At 36.0% G+C, this 20,158-nt stretch overlaps 2 protein-coding genes across 4 annotated transcripts in view; one reads left to right on the top strand and one right to left on the bottom strand.

The window, feature by feature from the left end:
- The window catches only part of LOC113230662 (probable beta-hexosaminidase fdl), a 190,870-nt gene that overhangs the window by 28,668 nt on the left and 142,044 nt on the right, over positions 1–20,158 (bottom strand). Inside the window, exon 1 of one of the 3 annotated variants that reach the window (XM_026464682.1) lies at positions 6,365–6,452. The exons of the other annotated variants lie outside the window; for them this stretch is intronic. The gene's annotated coding sequence lies outside the window, so the exon portion shown is untranslated. Of the gene's footprint in view, positions 1–6,364; positions 6,453–20,158 lie in introns of those variants that run through there. 3 annotated transcript variants of the gene reach the window in all.
- The window catches only part of LOC113230663, a 42,208-nt gene continuing 28,547 nt past the window's right edge, over positions 6,498–20,158 (top strand). Inside the window, exons 1-2 of the mRNA XM_026464684.1 lie at positions 6,498–6,625; positions 19,430–19,562. Of these exons, the coding sequence (XP_026320469.1) occupies positions 6,498–6,625; positions 19,430–19,562 (261 nt within the window). The remainder of the gene's footprint in view (positions 6,626–19,429; positions 19,563–20,158) is intronic.

The raw sequence follows: 20,158 nt of genomic DNA, 5'->3' as shown, positions 1-20,158 counted from the left end.
TGGATTCATTTAAACTGTAGAATTAATTATCTAATCAAATTAATTTCAGACGGTTATAAAACATTCCACTACTTTAAATACTTATTACGTTATTTAGTAGCTGTAGAGCTCCTTGTGAAAGAGTTCGTCCAGGGAAGTACAGTCACCTTGTCTATTGTATGTATAGTGGCACTGCACTGTTATGGACAGGCGTGTGGCATACTACCAGGCCCACGACTTGTTCGTCCCGCCATTTGGTGTTATAAAAAAAAACGTTATTTAAATATTCGATATGTTATCGTGAAATACTATTAAATATTCGATTTATTTACAAGTAGTCTTCTTCGTTTTCTTCCCGGAGTGGACAATAGGAGCTTCCCCGCACAAGTTACTCTATACCTGTGTAAGTCTGGTGCATCTTAGACAACAATCGGCGAGTACTTACGCCAATTGGCACCATGATGGCAAGCATAAGCGCCCGAAACACCAGGCGAAAGTTTTCGCGCGGCCGCCCTGTTACCACGCCTTCATTAATGGCGAATCTGAATACTATTTACTAGGCAACAACATTTAAATTCCTATGAATAATTACGTCACAACAGCGCAGCCGCCGCGTAGTTCATTCAAGCCAGCCTCTCTCGCGTGCCCGGGACGCTCATTTAAGTTAAAACGTAAAAGCTAAAGAAATAGAGCGTGTTTTGCTATGACAGTTAGACGCACGCGGTCGCTGTGCGGGGGCAACGCGGACTCCACTCGGCGACCGCGCGGTTGTATTATTCAGAGGAATTTAAATGTTGTTGCCTAGTAAATAAAATTCAGATTCGCCATGAATGTACATGAAGGCGTGTTAACTGGGCGGCCGTGCTAAAACTTCTCGTGTAACTGGGCGCCTTCGATACGATAAGAAGAAATGCAAGTAGTATTATGTATATTTACCTACTATAGTAAAATGTATACGTTATAAATAAATAAATAAAGGTAGGAAGTCACTGCGACCTTTTTAAATTATATCAGCTTTATGACGTCAACATCAAAACATTATAAGGGTTGCGTCCAGATGTAAATGACCGATGGCGGGCATCGCTCATATGGATGGGCTTAGTTGCGCACAATGCCGCCTCGCAAATGAGAACCCATTCCGAAAAATAGTATCGCATTGTCCGGGAACTTATGCTATCACAGCTCAGATTAGATAGTTCGGGATGCTTAGATAAGTTTGTCCATTTGTAGCGACTCTGATTTCTATAGAGGGTTATTATCTACAAAGACGTTCTTTTATTTTATAATCAACTTTTACAAAAATGTAATCGAATTTCACTCGATTCAAGTCACTTAATACGTGTTGTTTAAAGCCAAAATCAAACATTGAATGTGGTTTTAAATTGAAACGAAGTTTTGTAATTACATTTTCGGTTGTCATATGTAAGTTCATTAAGTAAGTATATAGTGCTCGTTGGTAATTAAACAAAATCCCCGATGGGCATGCAATAGCAAATCATTTTCTTGATATAATTAATTTATTGAAGAACCTACTTTAGGTAATGCAATTCGTAATGGGTTTTTGAAGGAGATATGGATTCGAAAATAGATTAATTAATCATTATTTTTGAGTAATGTAGATATGGATTATTATTGATATTAACAAACCAAAGTTTCGAGCAGTTTATAGGTTTCATGGTCAATTTCCTTTTACACGTATAGCAATTATGAAAATTCAAGACGACAACATCAACCCATTTCTACATCCTACTGCTGAACACGGATCTCCTCTCAGGCGAGAGTTTAGACCACAGTCCGCCACATTGGCCCAATGCGGGTTGAGGACCCACTTCTTCTGTCTGAGAGGCGGTAGGTCAAACTATTAGGCTACCGCGCCTTTTTTTAAACCCAAGAACTTGAAAGGAAATAAAGTAGGCTTAATATTATAGAGAAGCTAGAGAAGAGAAGCATAGACGATTACAAACAGTAGAGGTAAAAAAATATATCGAGTATAATCCCCTGAAGCATCGTACCCAGGAGTTTAATAATGTTTTCTGTTTGTATAGCTATACTTTTAAATGTATTGGATTGTGTGCAATTTGACGAATGTTATTAAATATTATAATCATAATGAAAATGGCGTTAACAGCTAACGAGGACTGAGCAAGACCGAAAAAAACGAACTAATAGTGTACTTAGAACACGTAAAAATATAAGATGTACACGAACATTAAAAGCAGATCAAGGAACATCAAACACAACACTGGCAAATCAATGTCATATCCAAGGCCGATATTGGGGAAATGGAAAATTACGAGTACATTGAGTCATCTAAGGAAAAAATTACATCCAATATGCAACTAGCAGAATCATCATCATGAGTACCAGAGTAACGATAATTCTGAGGGCAATAACCAGAATACCCTGACCAGAACCAATTTGAAAATATTTGTTTGGTTCAAATCAGGGATCAAATCTGGAAACTCCTCATAAAGCGCACATAGTACTTAATACGTACACTGTGCCAACGAAGAGCATAAACACACCTTGTAATCTGAAACCGACCACGCGCCGCAGGCCAAGCCCGACCCCACCGTAGGTGGGGTATAGGGCTCGTATATATATAAACTTCACAACCTATATAACTTCAAATGAAGACGAGTCAGTGTTGTGGAATTTATATTTATGCGTTAGTCTTTATTCCCCACTAGATACACACTTTATTCCCTTTTTTTTTTACGCAAACATGTTTACATTTTGCACAAATCAATTTCAAAATGATGACTGGTGAAATTACAGGCACATGAGACTTGTCAACTTATGTCTCAGGGTGACGGGCGCAGTGGCAGTGCCCCTCAGATCTTTGTGGTTTAGAATACTGAGTAGTGTTGTAACTGTTATGGACAGGCGTGTCCCTTACCACCAGGTGCGCGACTAGTTCGTCCCGTGATTTGGTCTCATAAAAAAGATGATATTACCGAATGTCCTGCTTTGTACATTTAATAAATTGTAAGAATGGAAGATATTGTCTTTTAAATAAATATGATTAAATGATATTCAGAATGTTGCACAGAGCACAAGTTACTTCCAATCAATCACCATAAATACGGTAGTTTGTAATATCGCACCCCTCATGGAAGAATGGCATAAGAGGAATTACGTCAAACATGTTTATTGCTCCATTAGATACAGAAAAATACAACCCACATCCTCTCCAATTGTAGATTAGATACAGAAAAATATGTCCTACATCCTACCCGTTAAAATAAAAAAAAATAACGACGGTTTAATATTACATTGTGTTGGTATAATTAACGTTTTAAATTAAAAATTTCACGGTGACCATGGGTACTGTAAACCTTGATTTGTTTGAATAAAAATATATACGGGATTCAGATGCGAAATATGGTTTAATTTCCGATATAATTATTTATTAGTTTGTTATAATTATTAATACAAAGATGGAACCTTCCTTCGAACCGATGTCTCCTAGCCATATCTATGTCGTGCCAGACGCTACGCCAACTAAGCCACGGTACGAACGGTATTATTTATTTTATGAATTAATGGAAAATTCTTCATGTGCATATAAGATTATTAAAATTATAATGGCAACACAGAAAAGTAACATAAGTATAAAAATGAGTAAGTTAACGTGCAACCGGTGGTCTTATTGATATGTAGCAATTTTTTCCAGGCCACCTTAGGATAAAAATTAAACAAATACACTACATAATAAGTACTAATAAAATATATGTGTAGAAAGAAAAGTGATAATACATATAGATATTTTAGTGATATTTATTAAAAAATCTGCATGCTTAACTATATAAGTCAATGATCAATATAAGTATGATCTAGTAATGAGCTCTTTTTATTTAAAAAAAGGTTTATTGCCAACGTATAGTATACGCGGCAAACCTTAGAATTCGATATAAATATAGTTACGTCGGCAACGACCAACTCTTCGAAAGTCTCTGTCTAAAAATAGACGTCAAGGTATCAAATAAACAAGGCCTTCCCGTGGCCTTGAACTAACATATAATCCTTGGGTTGAAATGCGAGTTTGCGTGAGGTTCAGCGATAAAACAATAAAGCGTAAACCTTTTCGAAGAGAATCACTAGGCCCACGTTGGGCGCCAAGTTTCTTTTCAGTTATAAACTTTTCCATAGACTACAAGAATATTTAGGCAATGAAGTTGACATAGCTGTTATATTTATAAATTTAATATGTTATTTTTACTAAAATAGCAGTCGTAAACATCACGACATTAATACAGTATTTAAATTTGCAATATCGCAAATATTTGTGACCGAGGGTTTAATAAGAGAAATAAAAGTATCTTTTGTACCTACCTACATGGACAAAACATTTGTGCGGTAAAAGCGACCCACGTTGGGCGCCAAAGTTTAAACGTTCGCGAGCTAAAATTTCGAGTACATACCTATAAAGCCATTATAAATTTCTACCACACGTACCTTGCGGAGTGTTCGGAGTGAAGTCTGCCGGGAAAGTGACTGGGAGCGCATGTTTTGCGCCAACGTTTCAGTCAATACACTACTGGTTTCAGAGTTCCAAGTAACTCCATAATGTATATGGTTCACGTTCCTAATGGAATGTATATAATTTACACTTAATATTTCAAATGGTGTACTTTGATGATTAAAATAGTTTTAACTCTTAACAATACAAAACAATTGATATTAAGTACATAGGAAATGCTTCGAAGTGTAAACTCATCAATATCAAGTACCGTATGCTACATTTATCTTTCAATCAATACGCAGTAATGTCTACTAGGGTGGTAGCTAGTAACTAAACATGCATCGTTGAGGGAAGTCGGTCCCAATATTGGATGTTCCACGAGGGTTGGATCTGGCTTCATTCCGGCGCGAAGTCTCGGAAGCGTCGGTTGTGTCGCTTCCTTTCCTAAGTTCGGTTTTAGCGCGTGGCGTAAAATTGTTTTGACTTTTGATAGTTTTGTTTCGTAAGCTAAATTGATCTCTTTAGTATTAAAACATTGGCTGTGTGGTGATACAAGAAGTATTCGTATATATTATAAACAAAGGTTTTCAGTTTGTTTTGTGTGTGAATAGACGGAAGTGTGTATCAAAAAAGAAATTCAGGACGCATTATAATATTATTATTAGGTATAAATATTACAATTTCGTCAATAAATAATTCGAAATTTTTTAAATGTCTTTGGTTTCTGTAAAATAAAAATATTGGAATTAGCAAACAGATTACCAATAGTAAAAGTAGATTGTAAGCAAATTCAATACATATTTTAACCGACTTCAAAAAAAGGAGGAGGTTCTCAATTCGACTGTTAGTACTCTTTTTGTGTGTATGTCACGCGATTACTCCGACTTTTATGAACCGATTTCGAGGATTCCTTTTTTGTCAGAAAAGGCGTACAATTCAAATTTGAATGAAATATTCCACCTGTAAGGATGGCAAATTGGGGTTGAATCCGGTTTGATGGATTTCACCCACTTTTCGTTAACCGATTTAAATAAAACTTAGTAAATACATTCCACAAAGTTTTAAGGTCGATTTTTTAGAAAAAAGTTATAATTATATATGGTATTGTTATGTATTGGATGCAATAGAAATAGTAAAAGATATCAGTTCTTACTTCATCTCGTCATCATGAACCATAATAGACAACATATAAAAATAACTGTAACAGATACATTGCCTTTTTTATTAGCCCGAAATATTTTGACACGGTATTAAAACAAATAACTTGTTTTCTATAAAATTTGGAGCGACAACAGCTGTTACAGTTTGGTTGAGAAAAGAGTTTTTGAATGACTGAAACTTGTAGAGCAAAAGTTTAGTGTTTTAATGCTACGCGTGCATTGATGGGTGATTTTTTACATTACTCAAAAATATCAGTGTATTTTTTAGTAATGTAAAAAATCACGATATCGTTGCAGGTATCGTTGTACAAATTGTCTAAAACATGGATAAATCAATATTCAAGTGTATGAAATAGCAACAACGTTAATGAATTACGAATTCGGTTAATTTTGTCTGAAATTTGTTACGAGTCCATTTAATTAGAGTTATTGTTGTTCTTCGTGACGCTCGCGCCCGTAGAATTTTGAGTTAAACTTTTTACAGTTAGATCACGCGCCATTCAACATTGAAATACGCTCAAACGACCAATTTCGTCCGCGAAATGCTTTTTGAAATTCAATTGGACTAAATTTAATCACCCTAATTGAAATTAAGTTTCTGAATGCATAATAGCTCAGCGAAACATTGCAGCGTTTTACAAGCTTTCAATTTTGTTTCAGATGTGCCTAGTGAGCCTGCGTGTCAAAGGGAAGCCTAGCTGATAAAATTTGGGTTTAGGACTAGCTATTTGGAAAGGAGGTAGTGGAAATAAAGTTTTACCCTTTGCGAGGGTTTGGAGAAGGTAGTCGCGCCAGCGGCGCCGTGCTGTGTGGTGGTGGCTTCGGGGTACCGCTGGGTGCTGGTGGCGGGGCTGGCCACAGTTGGTGCGCAGCGTAGCCCGCTCGGCTGGGCCATGGGCAGCTCGCACCGGCTAGCCGCCATTGCGGCTGCCTCGCACGCGAGAAACTACTACAACCACACGCAGCCTGAAATATCACAGACTGAGACACCGCATTACAGTGTTAATATACTTTTTATCAGGTTGGTTATTTTGAATTTCGGACGATTTTATTTATACTCCTAAGACCTAGCAAAAAAGAATGGGAAAAGCGCTAATCGCTCAATGTTCATGAAAAGGTAGTAAATGTAATTATGCTTCAGGCCTAAGCAAGTATGCCCCGAATTTTGTATGAAAAACGCATTCTTCTAGATACCCTATCTATGGTCATAAAGAATATACAGCGCTTTATTTGAATGCGGTATAATATACGTAATCATGAATAATATGTCAGAATTACTTCACCTATTATGAACATTTCAATGTACACACGGCCTTAGGAGGTTATGATATCAAGTGCCGGGACGACTTAGTCGTTTAGTCGCGCGCCTTGTGGAAAGAGACACGCTTGTTCGTAGCAGTTGCTGGCACTGCATTTTGCCTCACATTATGGCGTTACTCATACTGGTGTCACTATACTAATACAACATTGTTTTACCATAGTTCCTTAGCAATTGCTAGTCTCTTCGTTATGCCACAGCTTCTGTTATCTATGGAGATTGGTATACAGTATATGCTGTATGGACAGAGCTAATTAAATTACACATGTATTAAGGAGTTACGGAATCGCATTAAGTGAATATTAATTATCAGAAAAAGCGTTATAACCATTTTTTTTTTCATAATACCAAGTGACGAGACGATCAACTCGTACGCCTGGTGGTTAGCGAACCGCCTGTCCATAGTAGTTGCAGTGCAACTCAGAGCTTTAAACCGCAAAAATCTGAGGGGCACTGGCGATACGCCCGTCACCCTGAAACATAAATTGACATGTGCCTGTAATTTCACCAGCACCACCTTTAAAATTGGGACGCAGTATTTCGCACATTACTGCTTAGCGGCAGAAATAGGTAAGGTGGCAGTACTTCCCTAAATTAACTCTTACACAAGGAACTGAACTGCTATAAACGAACGAACTCTAACATTTCGCAAAATATATATTAGTAATACCTATTAAACTGAGAGACTATAGTACCGGCACGCTATGATGGCCGTTTTGACGTTTGTCCGCTCATCAAGTTTCGTATTATTTTATAACTACGTTGAAGGAGCTAATTGATGTACATTGTTGTCAACAGTGACGTGCAGTAAAATTTATGGATGTATAATTTTACGACACAACTCGGCATTTGTTTTTTGAAATTCGCTACTTTTAAACATGAATATGAATATGGGATCGCTGTCCGGCACAACTTCTACCTCCGGCAAACTGCAAAACTAAGCAGTTACGAATTGACGATATACTAAGTAAACATTATTATTTTCGTTTTGTTAAAACTTTCTAATCTGCTTCACCTTGCAATACTTGTAATACATCTAAAAACTTACAGACGCGACTCGCATTTGATTATATTTTTTTCGATAATGAATTGAGATTTGACCTCACCATCTGTCAAAACGGCCATCATAGCGTGCCGGTACTGTAATTTAAAATTGACGAGTGCCACACGTGTGCTGGTTTTGTAGGCGGGTAGTTTATGAAATCAAGCAGCTGCAACGCCCAGTGCCGGCATAAAAATATTATGTCCGCATCCCTATTGACGCTTCACCAGCAGTGATTCGCAACGAACCTGGAGCACCTCGTAACATTTTTATAGGCCTGCAAAGAATTGCCGCTCACATCATCTATATCAAACTCAATCCGTTGAAACCACTGGTCACGCTCGTTATACTTTTATAGACGAATGAATTCTTCAGGGAGACATAATCTCTCTTAGATTTATTAGGAAAAGGAATGAGATTGGATAATTTTGACTGCAATGTTCGTAGATAAAAAAATAGTTTTGTTTACATTGTGTTATCGCTAATAAAGACACTGAGGGACGCGCAATCAACTATCAAATTTGGTTAAGAACTGATGTAGCTGTGTCTGTTTCTTTTTGCTGAACACTTTTAAATAAAACTTTTACTTTTTGTACATTTTTTGAACCCGCACATTGTTACCCTTATTCCGCATCTAATAAAACTTTTGACAGTTTTTAAGAACCTGTCAAGAGTCGGAAATTCTGGTGAAGCCACCTGGATCCATATTTTAAGTTGTCGTGTTCCTTGCGACCATATTAGAGTCGAATAGTGCATGTAATGATAAACATAAATAACCAGATTATTTCAAAACCGTATGACCAGTAAATATTGGATTAGTGACCCTTTTGTTTGTGGCACCATACAAAGTATCTTTATGTATTTAGTGCCCTTATACTTATTTTTGTTTTTCGTTTTGTTTAGTAACTATTTATTTACGTTTTAAGTTTGAATGTTTTGAATATATTTTGTTTCTTTTTTTTGTTGTGTCGTTTGTGGTGAATGTATTTTCTTTCTTTCTTTGCCAACGTAACTATGTATTTGTTAACGTTTTCAATAAAACTTCATTACAACGTTAAACATTTTCTTTAACAATTTTGTGCGACACATTGTACAGCGCTTCTAGCGGTTACAAGAAGAAATAACATATAAATATAAATAATATTATAATAATTAAGATAATAATTATATAAATATTTTACGTAGTCGCCATAGTCCGATACAAGACAGCAAGGTGACTTTGACAGCTATAACTTCGTTTTATTTAGAATTAGAAAAAAAAATTACAAAGAAGCAATGATCGTAAACTTTTTTCTTCAGTCAACCAATCACTAAGAAGAACATCGTGAGAATCTATGACAAATGACATTTATAAATGACCCATGGTCTTTTTTCATCGTTTAAGCCCGTGGTATTGTTATTACTTAAAAAAAGTTTGCACTTAATGTCTGGAAGCTCTGTTTTTTTAGGTTTTTTATAGTGTAAGTTTTTGAATTAGATAATGTATGTAAAGATAAAAAAAATCACTGAATTTATAAAAGTACTACGAATAAAAATTACAAAATGTAAATATGTTTTACAGTTCTGTTCCACAGTATTTATTAAATTGCTTTGCTTACAAAATGACTGAATGAAATGGCGTCTGATAAAAGACCCAAAATTTCAGTTTGTGTAATGCTAATAACAAACACGAAATATAGGAACGCGGCGATTGAACATTGTAAAAATAGAAAACAAATAATTATTTAATTAATCTAATCTATAACCATCAAGAACGTGTTTGCCGCGGTTAAATACAACAGAACATACTTTAATTTTATAACTGTATTAGAATTGCAATTAATTGTGATATTTGTAATACGTAATATAAGCCGTAACCTTATATAATTTTCTTTAAACTAGTGATGTCCCATAAAGTACAGGAACATCTGTTAGTGAAATTATTTTTAAGGAACCATGAACTCGATGGTACGTGAAGAGAAAATACAACAGAGCATGCACGCATGCACGCACGCGCACACACAAATACACACATGTATTTCAGTTTTATTTTCCACTGCATTTGTAAATTCATATTTCATATCTTTATTTACTGATATACAATAACGTTATATGGAAGAGCGGGTCTTCTAAGACAAGTAGTCGCAACGTCGGGTACTGTAAACATTATCTAGCAAGCAAAATAATAATTATTGATCCAATCCATAAAATTATCAAAAAATGAGTTATATGTACAAAACGGTTTCCAAAGTCTAACCTCGAAGATCAACAAAAAATCCAACATATAGACATAAATAAATATCTCTGGAGTTACATGACATTATAAGTTTTGAAAATAAAACAAGAGTTTGAAACAAACTGCCATATCTCGAAAGTGACTGGATGTGGATTGGATCCTTTTTGTTTAACTACGTCCAAATATGGGAAATGAACCTATTTTTTCGCATGTCATTCTGGCTGTAAGCTTTTTCTTTTTTTATACCTGACAGGCAGATGACTCCACACTCCACTCCACCTGATTTAAATGAAAAGTGGAATACGAATGTGAAGGAAGCTAGTGCAGTGTTGATACAATCACTGCCTTAGCCATCTCCAGCTACTAAGCTGACATTCAGCTGTGATCATGGGACCTATGAAGGACAAAGAAAAAACAAATGCACACGATTTCATCATCATCAACAACCCACTTATATGTTTCACTGCTGGGCACAGGTTTTTTCTCTTGAATCTTCTTCGACGTGCAAGTTTCATCACGATGTTTTCCCTCATTGGAAAGCTCATGGTAAATTTCAAATTAAATTTCGCACATAAATTCCGAGAAACGCGTAGGTGCGAGCCCGGATTCGAACCCACGACCCTCTGCTGGAGAAGCGGTAGGTCAAACCATTAGGCTACGGCTTTTTACAAGATTTAGATCCGGAAAAGAGTTTCATTTCCTATCTATGTGTTACAATCGCGAAGACCTTACAATTATAAATAACATATTTTTTAAATGATTAAGAAGTAATCAAGTAATCAAGGTATGATTGTTATTCACTAAATATTAAAAAATGCACGATGATCTTCATTGCGGATCTTTAAAATTTCTTATACTTAACACTTACCTGTAAATTTTTTCACTTAACTTTAGCCTGCACGTAATCAGATAGAGATCCGCTAGAGATCATTTAATAATATTAAATTGGTACACTATTAATACCTAATATACCTAGCAATATTAATTAATACATGGGACGTGTCACTAAGCTATTTTGATTCGACTATAGCGACAACTGTGAAAGTAAACTCATGGTAGACACATTGACCGAGAAAAAGAAAAACAGGATCTTACTGAATATCCATTTCATGTGTGTACAGAATGGCGTTCATACTGTATGTATACGCGAAGACTGTTCCTAATTCGCTGATAAAGTATTGATAACATATCGGCAATTCAGTGTTAATATCTACATATTTTATATTATATCTACTTTTATTTAAAAAAGCATTTTTATGTCGTGCATAGTTTCACAGTGAAACTAGAAGGAATAATTACTAATGCCGAAAGATAACTTCTTCCTCGGATTACACGCTCGGAGTTAAGATTTTAGTGACGTACAGTCGATGCCCCGAAATACTGGACTTCTTTCGTGTAATTGGATTCGAGTAGATCAGTGTAAAAAAAAGGGTTAAACAACCTTTACTTTTGACATGTGAGCCTTATAGTTCATTTTGGTATGACTTCCTCATTGCATAAATAGGGAGTGACACTTTAAGAAACTTTCTAATTCAATTTAATTTTTAAATACATTACCTATACATTTCTCATAGATGGCGATACGACTAAAAAAGTCGTTGAAAAACCAAATACAAACGATGCAAGCACATAGAAAAATTCGCGAGGACCGCTGGTTCGTTCCGTGGCTTAGTTGGTATAGCGTCTGGCACGGTTAGCTAGAAGACGTCGGTTCGAATCCGGCCGGATCGAAGGAACTTTTTCTGAGTATTCGATCTTTGTATTAATAATTAAAACAAACTAGTGGAGTAATTTCACAAAAAAATAATTGAATATCAATTCAATAAAAATTTAAAATATATTACCTATTATATATTTCAATCAAAAAGCCGGAATTTCTTTACACTATTTCTTTACAATAGACGGTTAAGACGTCAGGAATGTTAGGGTTTCGACTATATCTATTGGTGCAATCGATTTTTCGAAAAATTTTTTATTTGCGATACAAATTACCTTTGTATAAATTGAAATGAAGTCCTTAACTGTAAAGATTTGTAAAATTTATGTCTTTAAACTTATTTAAAATTTAAACTTTAAACTTATTTTTAAGATACCGTATCGGATGATCAAAATTAAGTAATAGTTGTAGTTATGGCAATACCAAGTTACAATAATACCTATTGATATCGTAGACTACAGGTAGTTTCGAATAAACAATTCAAATTATTCGAATCCCACGGGAAGCAGCTCTAGTGTCTCCGAAGTGGAGAGGCAACGTCGTGTCCGCTAATTCGACACTTGAAGCCTATTTGTAGGGCGAATGGTATCTAAGGTAGAACAAGTTATATTATACCCGGAAGGGTAAGGGATACCGCATTAGCTTATACGATTAGGAAGGGCTTCGTATAATAAAGGTTTCCGGTACAATTAAGCTTCGTTGCCTTTATCAGGTTTAAAGGGACTAGATGACTACTTCGTTCGGAACCGTCTTCACAAGTCTTTTTATGATAACGCAAGCGTGCGTGCGTGTGTGTTTGTGCGTACCTGGCAGCAACAGAATGCGGAAAAAGAGACTTAGTGTTATTCCCTGTTTATGACTCTAATAAAAACGTGTAATGGCTATTTGTAGTGAAAAAATTGCCATTTTGTAAGGTGGCATGTTCGTGACAAACGATATAAAATTATTTTGAGGACGAACGTCTTCATGTCCTAGACCCGCCTTATATCAATCTTGATTCCATAGTGCTCAGCAATGCGTTGGGCGATATATAGGGATTAGAATGAATAGTTTAATCTAAAAATCGCAAAGTATCCTTAATCCAAACTTATGCCAACGACTATTTTTACGATTATCCTGATTCCCGGCTCGTACAGCTAAAAGCTTGAGAGAAATGGTCCTCTGTTAGAATAATTCCTGATTTAATAGCAGGAAAATTGTATTTGTAATATAATTTTGCTATTTTTGAATGATGACGCTGTCGACATTGTTTATTCATGATTTAATAATTGATTGCACAGAAAAATACAAGTCACATTAAATAAAAAGGAACACACATACAAAAGCCACTGCTTATTTCTAAAAGAAATTTCTTTCTGCAGACGTATCTAGAGGACACAATAATTACAATACGGGTTTACGTCCATAAGAAACAAAAGTATGTTATAAAATAATAAAACAGGAACAATGTTGTAAGGGATATTGCTACCTTTTTAAAATGCCAAATATGTTGTAGATGTAGCCAGCCCTTGCGTATTTCTTTTTCGTGCGGACACCCTCCGCGCGTCGTGCATGGATTGACACATTCGTATAATCTTGTGTTGCATAGCGTGGGTCATACGTCACACGCGCCATTCATAATTAAGTTGGGTTTAAAAAATGGTATTAAGTAGTAGACTCGAGTTAACAAGTGTGCCACAAATTCAGAATTTTCAGCATTTCATTTCATAATCATACTCCATAAGCAAGTACCTACTGCATTTAACAATAATTATTTCAATTTAGCACGAGAATAGCCTTATTATTTTCAAATTATGTGTACAACTTGTACGTACAACTAAAATAATAATGTAACCACACTATGTAGGCGTTTACGATTTACGTGCTGCGCAGGCGGGAGTTGTCCCACTTGCGCTTATTATACTAGGCGGTCAACTTTCATACTACGTGCGTTTCCACAAATAAATAAGTTATAGTTAGGTACTTACTTATTCCGGTGGCTCAGCTACCCGAAGCGAGTCCTGGCTTTCGATACAACTTGGCGCTAGCGCGCCCTGTCCTGTGCGATTTTATTGTAGTACTTCGGTTCAGGGCGGTATTTGGGCCGACCAACGGGTCATCGACCATTAGGGCGGTCTTGTAGGCCCTTTTCACGCCTCAATAAGGCGACGCTCATTGAGCTGGCATCCTTTCGAGAAGTTCGAGCCAACTAAGTGGACTTGTGGACTTAATTTTTCCGATAATATTGGGCTAAGACACGATGTCTTACAGCTTCTGTTACGTTCGGATCCTCTAACTACCATATTTCCTCTGTGTTAGTCCCAAAATCTTACGGAAGACTTTTCTTTTGGCGACATAAGATTGTTATCTTCCTTCACTCTCTCCATCCATGCATTATCAACTATTACTATTTTTCTTATACGCTAAACTAAAATTATTAAATATTATTTCTAATTCATAAAACATAGCAACACACGTTGTATGGAAGTGGACAGTAACCTAATAGGTGTATTATATATAAATCATTGTTACATAATACACTATAGCGTAAAATTAACCTTTTTTAATTATATAAGTTTCCAAACGTTGTCCTATAACACAATTTGTTGTTTCTTATCATAGTGATAAAATTTGTAATGGGTTGATATCTATCTAGTGACAGGCGTTATCACGTTGCCCCAGAGATGGAATGATAATTTTTTATTACACCGGTGATATATGCAACAGCCAAATATGGTGAGTGAACAGGCATTATTTGGGTATGCACGTTCCATCGTCGACCGCTTTTCATAAGGTGAGATGGAGATCAAATGCGCACTTAATTTTTAGTAAAAAAAAAACTAAATGGTAAAAAAGCGATTTAGAGAGATAATTTGGTTATGAAAAAAAATTAGGTTTAAATTTTGTAGGGTGGCAAAATCCAGGTTCTTTGCGCGTTCTTTATTTAAAAGAAAAACGAACATTTTCTGGCATGTTTTAGAGAATGTGCTACTTTGGTTTGGCTTTAAATATATAAGATCATTTTTGGTGCGGGTTTGGGCTACTATTATTTGAAAAGCAATTTAATAAAACACAATATGTGTATCGTTTGTAGATAGATATTGGTGTCAATTTGCTTATGCACGAAATTGATATTTATTGAACAAATATTGCTTTTAGAAAATGAAACTATTTTTCCGGATTTAATCCGGTTTAGGTATTTACCATTAAATAACGGTCTTACAAAAAATATACGATACACCTAAGGATATTGTCCAAAGAATGTGCTAATTTGTTACACGATAGGATGTTTTTACTGGATCATATAAACTCCTAAAAACAGGCTAAAATACATAAGGCGCACTATAAGTTTCCGAAACTGGCCACTTACATAAACAACATTTAAAAAGTAATTACAACATTTGAAAATGGAACTCTTTGGCTGTAGAATACAGTTTGTTTCATCTGCCTGTCACTTGTTTTTACATTGTGGCGTCATTTTAGAAATTGGTTGTCTACATCACCATGGACTTAACTCGTGAAAATTTACGTAATATGATTTTCTACGACTTTAAGTGTAATTTAACAGCTCAGCGGTGCTTCGCTCGGCTTCAAACTGCTTTTGGCGATGAAGCACTATGCAACACGACTATTTATAGCTGGTTTGCAGAACTCAAACGCGGTCGTGTGAATCTCAGTGACGAATTTCGTGATGGTCGCCCGTCCACTGCTGTGAACAACAAAAACATCGATGCTGTGCGCCGTATGATCAAAACAGACAGGCATGTTATATACCATGAAATTCGGGCATCTTTAGGTATAGGCATGAGTTAAATACTACACAAACATTTGGGTGTGAAAAAGCTGTGCTCTCGGTGGATCCCATACAATTTGGCTGAGGCTTAAAAAACGGATCGCGTCACTTGTGACGTCAAATTTGATGTGGGACATAGTAACAGGTGACGAAAAATGGATTTATAGTTATGATCCCAATGCAAAGTTGCAATCGAGCGTATGGGTCTTTAACCAACCAAAGTGGCGCGCGTTCAAAATGCTTGTAAGCGGAAGATTGCTTCTTTTTTTAATAAAATTGGACACGTGACTACTGTTGCTTTGGAGAATCGTTGTACCGTGAATAGTGATTGGTACACGACCATTTGTTTGCCGGAAGTTATTGACAAACTCCGTAAAAATAACCGTAAACGCCTCATCTTTCACCCCGTATCGTCTTGCACCACGATAATGCCAGTTCTCACACGGCCAGACCGACAAATGAATTTTTGAAGGTGAACAACGTTGACCTTATGAGCCACCCCGCGTACAGTCCCGACCTGGCACCTAGTGACTTTTATTTATTTCCTTTTAAAAATTAAGAACCAGGACGCGGTCAACGATTTTCATCACCTGAAGAGGCCGTCGAAGAGTATGAAAAATATGTTTCAGAGATTGTCACGGAGGAGTGGCATAAATGTTTTCAAAATTGGTTCATTCCTATGAAAAAGTGCATTAACGCTAACGGAGAATATTTTAAGAAACAATAAGTTCATTTTTGACCATTTATGGTATTTTTTTCTTATTCATTCCGGAAACTTATAGTGCGCTCCACGTAAAAGTCTAAAACGAATTATTTAAAAATATCTTCTTTTTAATAATATTAAGTGACGGGATGAACAAGTCGTGCGTTTGAAGGTAAGCTACACGCCTGTCCATAACAGTTGCAGTGTTATTCAGAGCTTTATATCGCGAAGATCGGAGGGGCACTGCCAATGCCCATCAATCACCCTGAGACATAAGTTGACAAGTCCCATGTGCCTGTAATTTCATCAGCACCCTTACCCTTCAAAACCAGAACACAGTAATGCTGTAATAAAATAAACTAAGGTAAACAATTATTTTATGGGGAACTGTATACGTTTTTACAATAAGATTACGGAGCATATATTAAGATACTATTTCCTAAGTTTAAAACTTACATATAAAAGTCAAAGACTTACATCAAAAGTATTTTAATTGAAAAGTCATATTAGAAAATTGTAGACTACGCGTTAGATAAAGATATATGGAAAGACAACGTGAGTCTAGATTTCACTCAAATATGATTCAAAATGTATTCTATAGCATTTAAGTTTATTTGAAAAGAACAATCCCTAGAGTTTCTTGCTCGTTCTTCTCAGAGAGGTCAGTATAGTGAACGAGCAGTAGCTTAAGAAATGACGTTTTGAAGTGTAAAACTTTTACCTATGTAATAAATGATTCTTTGATTTTGACTTTCGCTCACGTTAATGCTTGGCGACAGAAATAGGTAAGGTGGCAGTACTACCCTGGACGAACTCTTTCACAAGGAGTTCTACTGTTACTGAAGCTAAAGAGTGCCAAAATGTACTTATATCTGCACGGTCCAGTAGTCGATCTACTAGTAGATGCAACGTAAACATGGCTTCGTATGCTATTAGCAATATCTGAATAATACCCCACCTGAAGGGGGTAAGGTGGTAATATAAATTAAAGCGACTCTGTTATCGCGGTCACGGGCGCCGATTACGACTGGAATGATAAACCAACTCGAGTCAGCAATTGAGTACTGTGATTGAGAAATTAAGGAACGGTGGCAGCCTAGTGACAGAACGGTTACTTCTCAATAGAGAGGTCTTCGGTTCGAATTCGTGTAGTATGTACTATCAGGATACTTGAAGTCCCTTGGTCACCTTGGAACGTGACCAGACGTTATACCAACAAACGTCTGGCACGGTATGCAAGAAGACGTCGGTTCGAATCCGACCGGATCGAAGGAATTTTTTCTGAGTGTTTTTTCTGAGTGTTCGATCTTTGTATTAATAATTATAACAAACTAGTGGAGTAATTTCACAAAAAATAATTGAATATCAATTCAATAAAAATTTAATTAAATAAGTTCAACTTAACTTTTAATCATTACAAATCAATATACTAATATACAGGGCGGGATTTCTTTTTAAATTAAGTATATTTCACGTGAATCTCACTTTTTTTGTATTACATTACCTATTGACGAAGCCTTGTGCTGATCTTTAGGTTATACATTTTATTATTGTTCATAAATGCATTTTGTAAATTTTGGAATAAATGAATTTGAATACAATCAATATTAAGACAATAAAACTGAAAATAATATTGTTTCCATTGCATCCGTGTAACTATTTTAAGATTGCTAAATTTGACGTAAGAGCAATAACTTTAACGTCAAAGTCGCGTCATAGTACGAACTGAGTGAATAGTCACAAAGCTGCCAATAAAACATCATAGTTTTAACATTACAAATAAGCTTGCTTTAAGCGCGTTGTGGTACGAAAAGTCAATGTAAGGTTAAAGTAATATTGTTTTAAGAGGTTGTGGTAGGCCTCCAGGAGTTGAGTCCCTTCTTGGGAACTGCTACCCGGACCTTCTGATTACGCTCATATAAGGTGAAATTCATCATCTCGCGGAACGGTTTCCAGAAGTCAAGTCCCTTCTTGGGAACAACTGCCCGGACCTTCCGGATATAGGGTGAAATTGTATTGGCGTCACAAAGGTGAAAATAAATCTTCTAACAACAACTTGGAGTTTTCACTTCGCTGGAGCTGCGTAACCTCATCCCACGGAAGAGAGAACCTGCCTCCTTTACAATATTATAAATATTTAGATTTGGAAGCGTACAATAATCTGCACTAAATAAAAACGAAAGCACAGACGAACGAAATCGGTCCCGGCGTTTGAACTTTTTCCTATATCTATGGGTTGAACGAATGGGTTTGGACCACTTGGAAAGCAGTGACATATGTAGTCTTATCGACAGAGAATAGCATTAAAACGGTAAGAATAAGCTTTACGTATATGTAATAAAAGCAAAAAAGACGAGCGATTCATATCCGCGGTTCAAGCGGAAGCGAAACGTGCGAAGTCTTTTTCGGTCTTATTGCATCGACATAAAGCAGTTTCTTACGGATCAAGCCAATTCCACATTAATAAGTGATGTGACTCCCGCATGGTACAATAAGCACGAATTTCTTGATGGTTGTTCCCAGGAGTATACCAAATATGTATGTATATTGCGATCATCAACTTCCATAACCTGTGTGGTGGTTATGGTGGAGTATGTTTTGACGTTTGAGGCAAAAGTGTGTTAATTCAATTGCGGGCGCAATTTTTTTGCTGTTATTAATTTATATGTACAATTAAAAATAAATATAAGACAACATTACATACGTTGCTCTCATACCAAAGTGAGTAAAGTACTTTTGTTATGGAAATCGGAAACAACGACAGCATGACAAACACTCAGACCTGAGACAATAAAACAGTTCATTTAGTAATAATAATCCTTTCTAATTTGTAAGTAAATTAGAAAGGACTCGACTATGGAGGTCGTCAACTGACACATTAACGTACTTATTTCAATTTATTCATGCGTAAATTAGTGTTTATAATCGGTCCTTTTAAAAAAATAATACATTTAGTTCAGGATGAACGGAGCTCCTTGACACAAGTATTTAATTATAAAGGTCCAATCTTTGTTTGTGACTTATGCCGACATTATATATTTTGATATTTTTAAAACAGTGCGACCCTATGCGGGGTACTGGTGGCGGTGTGTGCGGCGTGCTGGCGCCGTTCACCCTCCGTCGACAAGCCGGAGGACCATGTTGAGTGCAGCGGCGTCTACACTGTAAGCGAAGATGATAGACTGGCGCAGGTGAGTGCATAGCTCTATTTTTTCTATATATCGTTTAATTGGATGCACCATCGGAATTGTGATATGTCTCTTATACACTTGCGATAGGTGTTCTATAAATCATGGCTAAAAGATAAAACTATCAACAAATTTGGCTACTTAAATTTCATTTTTTTTAGTTTTTATTGACATGACATAATTATTCTACGTTAATAATTCTCTAATACTTAATAAGAATCACACAATCCAATGCCTTGGAAAGGTTATAAAATACACTTGTAACGTGGGAGGGAGCCTTCATGTGTATCAAATATACGAAATATACATAGGCTAACTTCTTTGACATAACATAGGTGTGTCAGCAAAAAAATTTACCAACATATCTTGAATAACAATTAAGAAATTACGAATGACATGCTACACAATAGGTATTGCTTTAGAATTGTTTAACTGCTAAACGTAGATGACCATAAATTTGCACGGCAACATCGGTAAACTATGAGGACTGACTTATTATGTATATTTGTACCACCTTTTTAAACAATATTTTAGGCAAATAAATATCATTCATTCCTCCTGCCGATTACACAAAAAGCGACTAAAGGAATAATCTTACT

Source organism: Hyposmocoma kahamanoa, unplaced genomic scaffold (assembly GCF_003589595.1).
Source record: "Hyposmocoma kahamanoa isolate Upper Pololo Valley unplaced genomic scaffold, ASM358959v1 64, whole genome shotgun sequence".
Lineage (NCBI taxonomy): Eukaryota > Metazoa > Arthropoda > Insecta > Lepidoptera > Cosmopterigidae > Hyposmocoma > Hyposmocoma kahamanoa.
The sequence above is the reverse complement of the archived record's forward strand: the minus strand, read 5'-3'. Positions and strand labels throughout refer to the sequence as shown.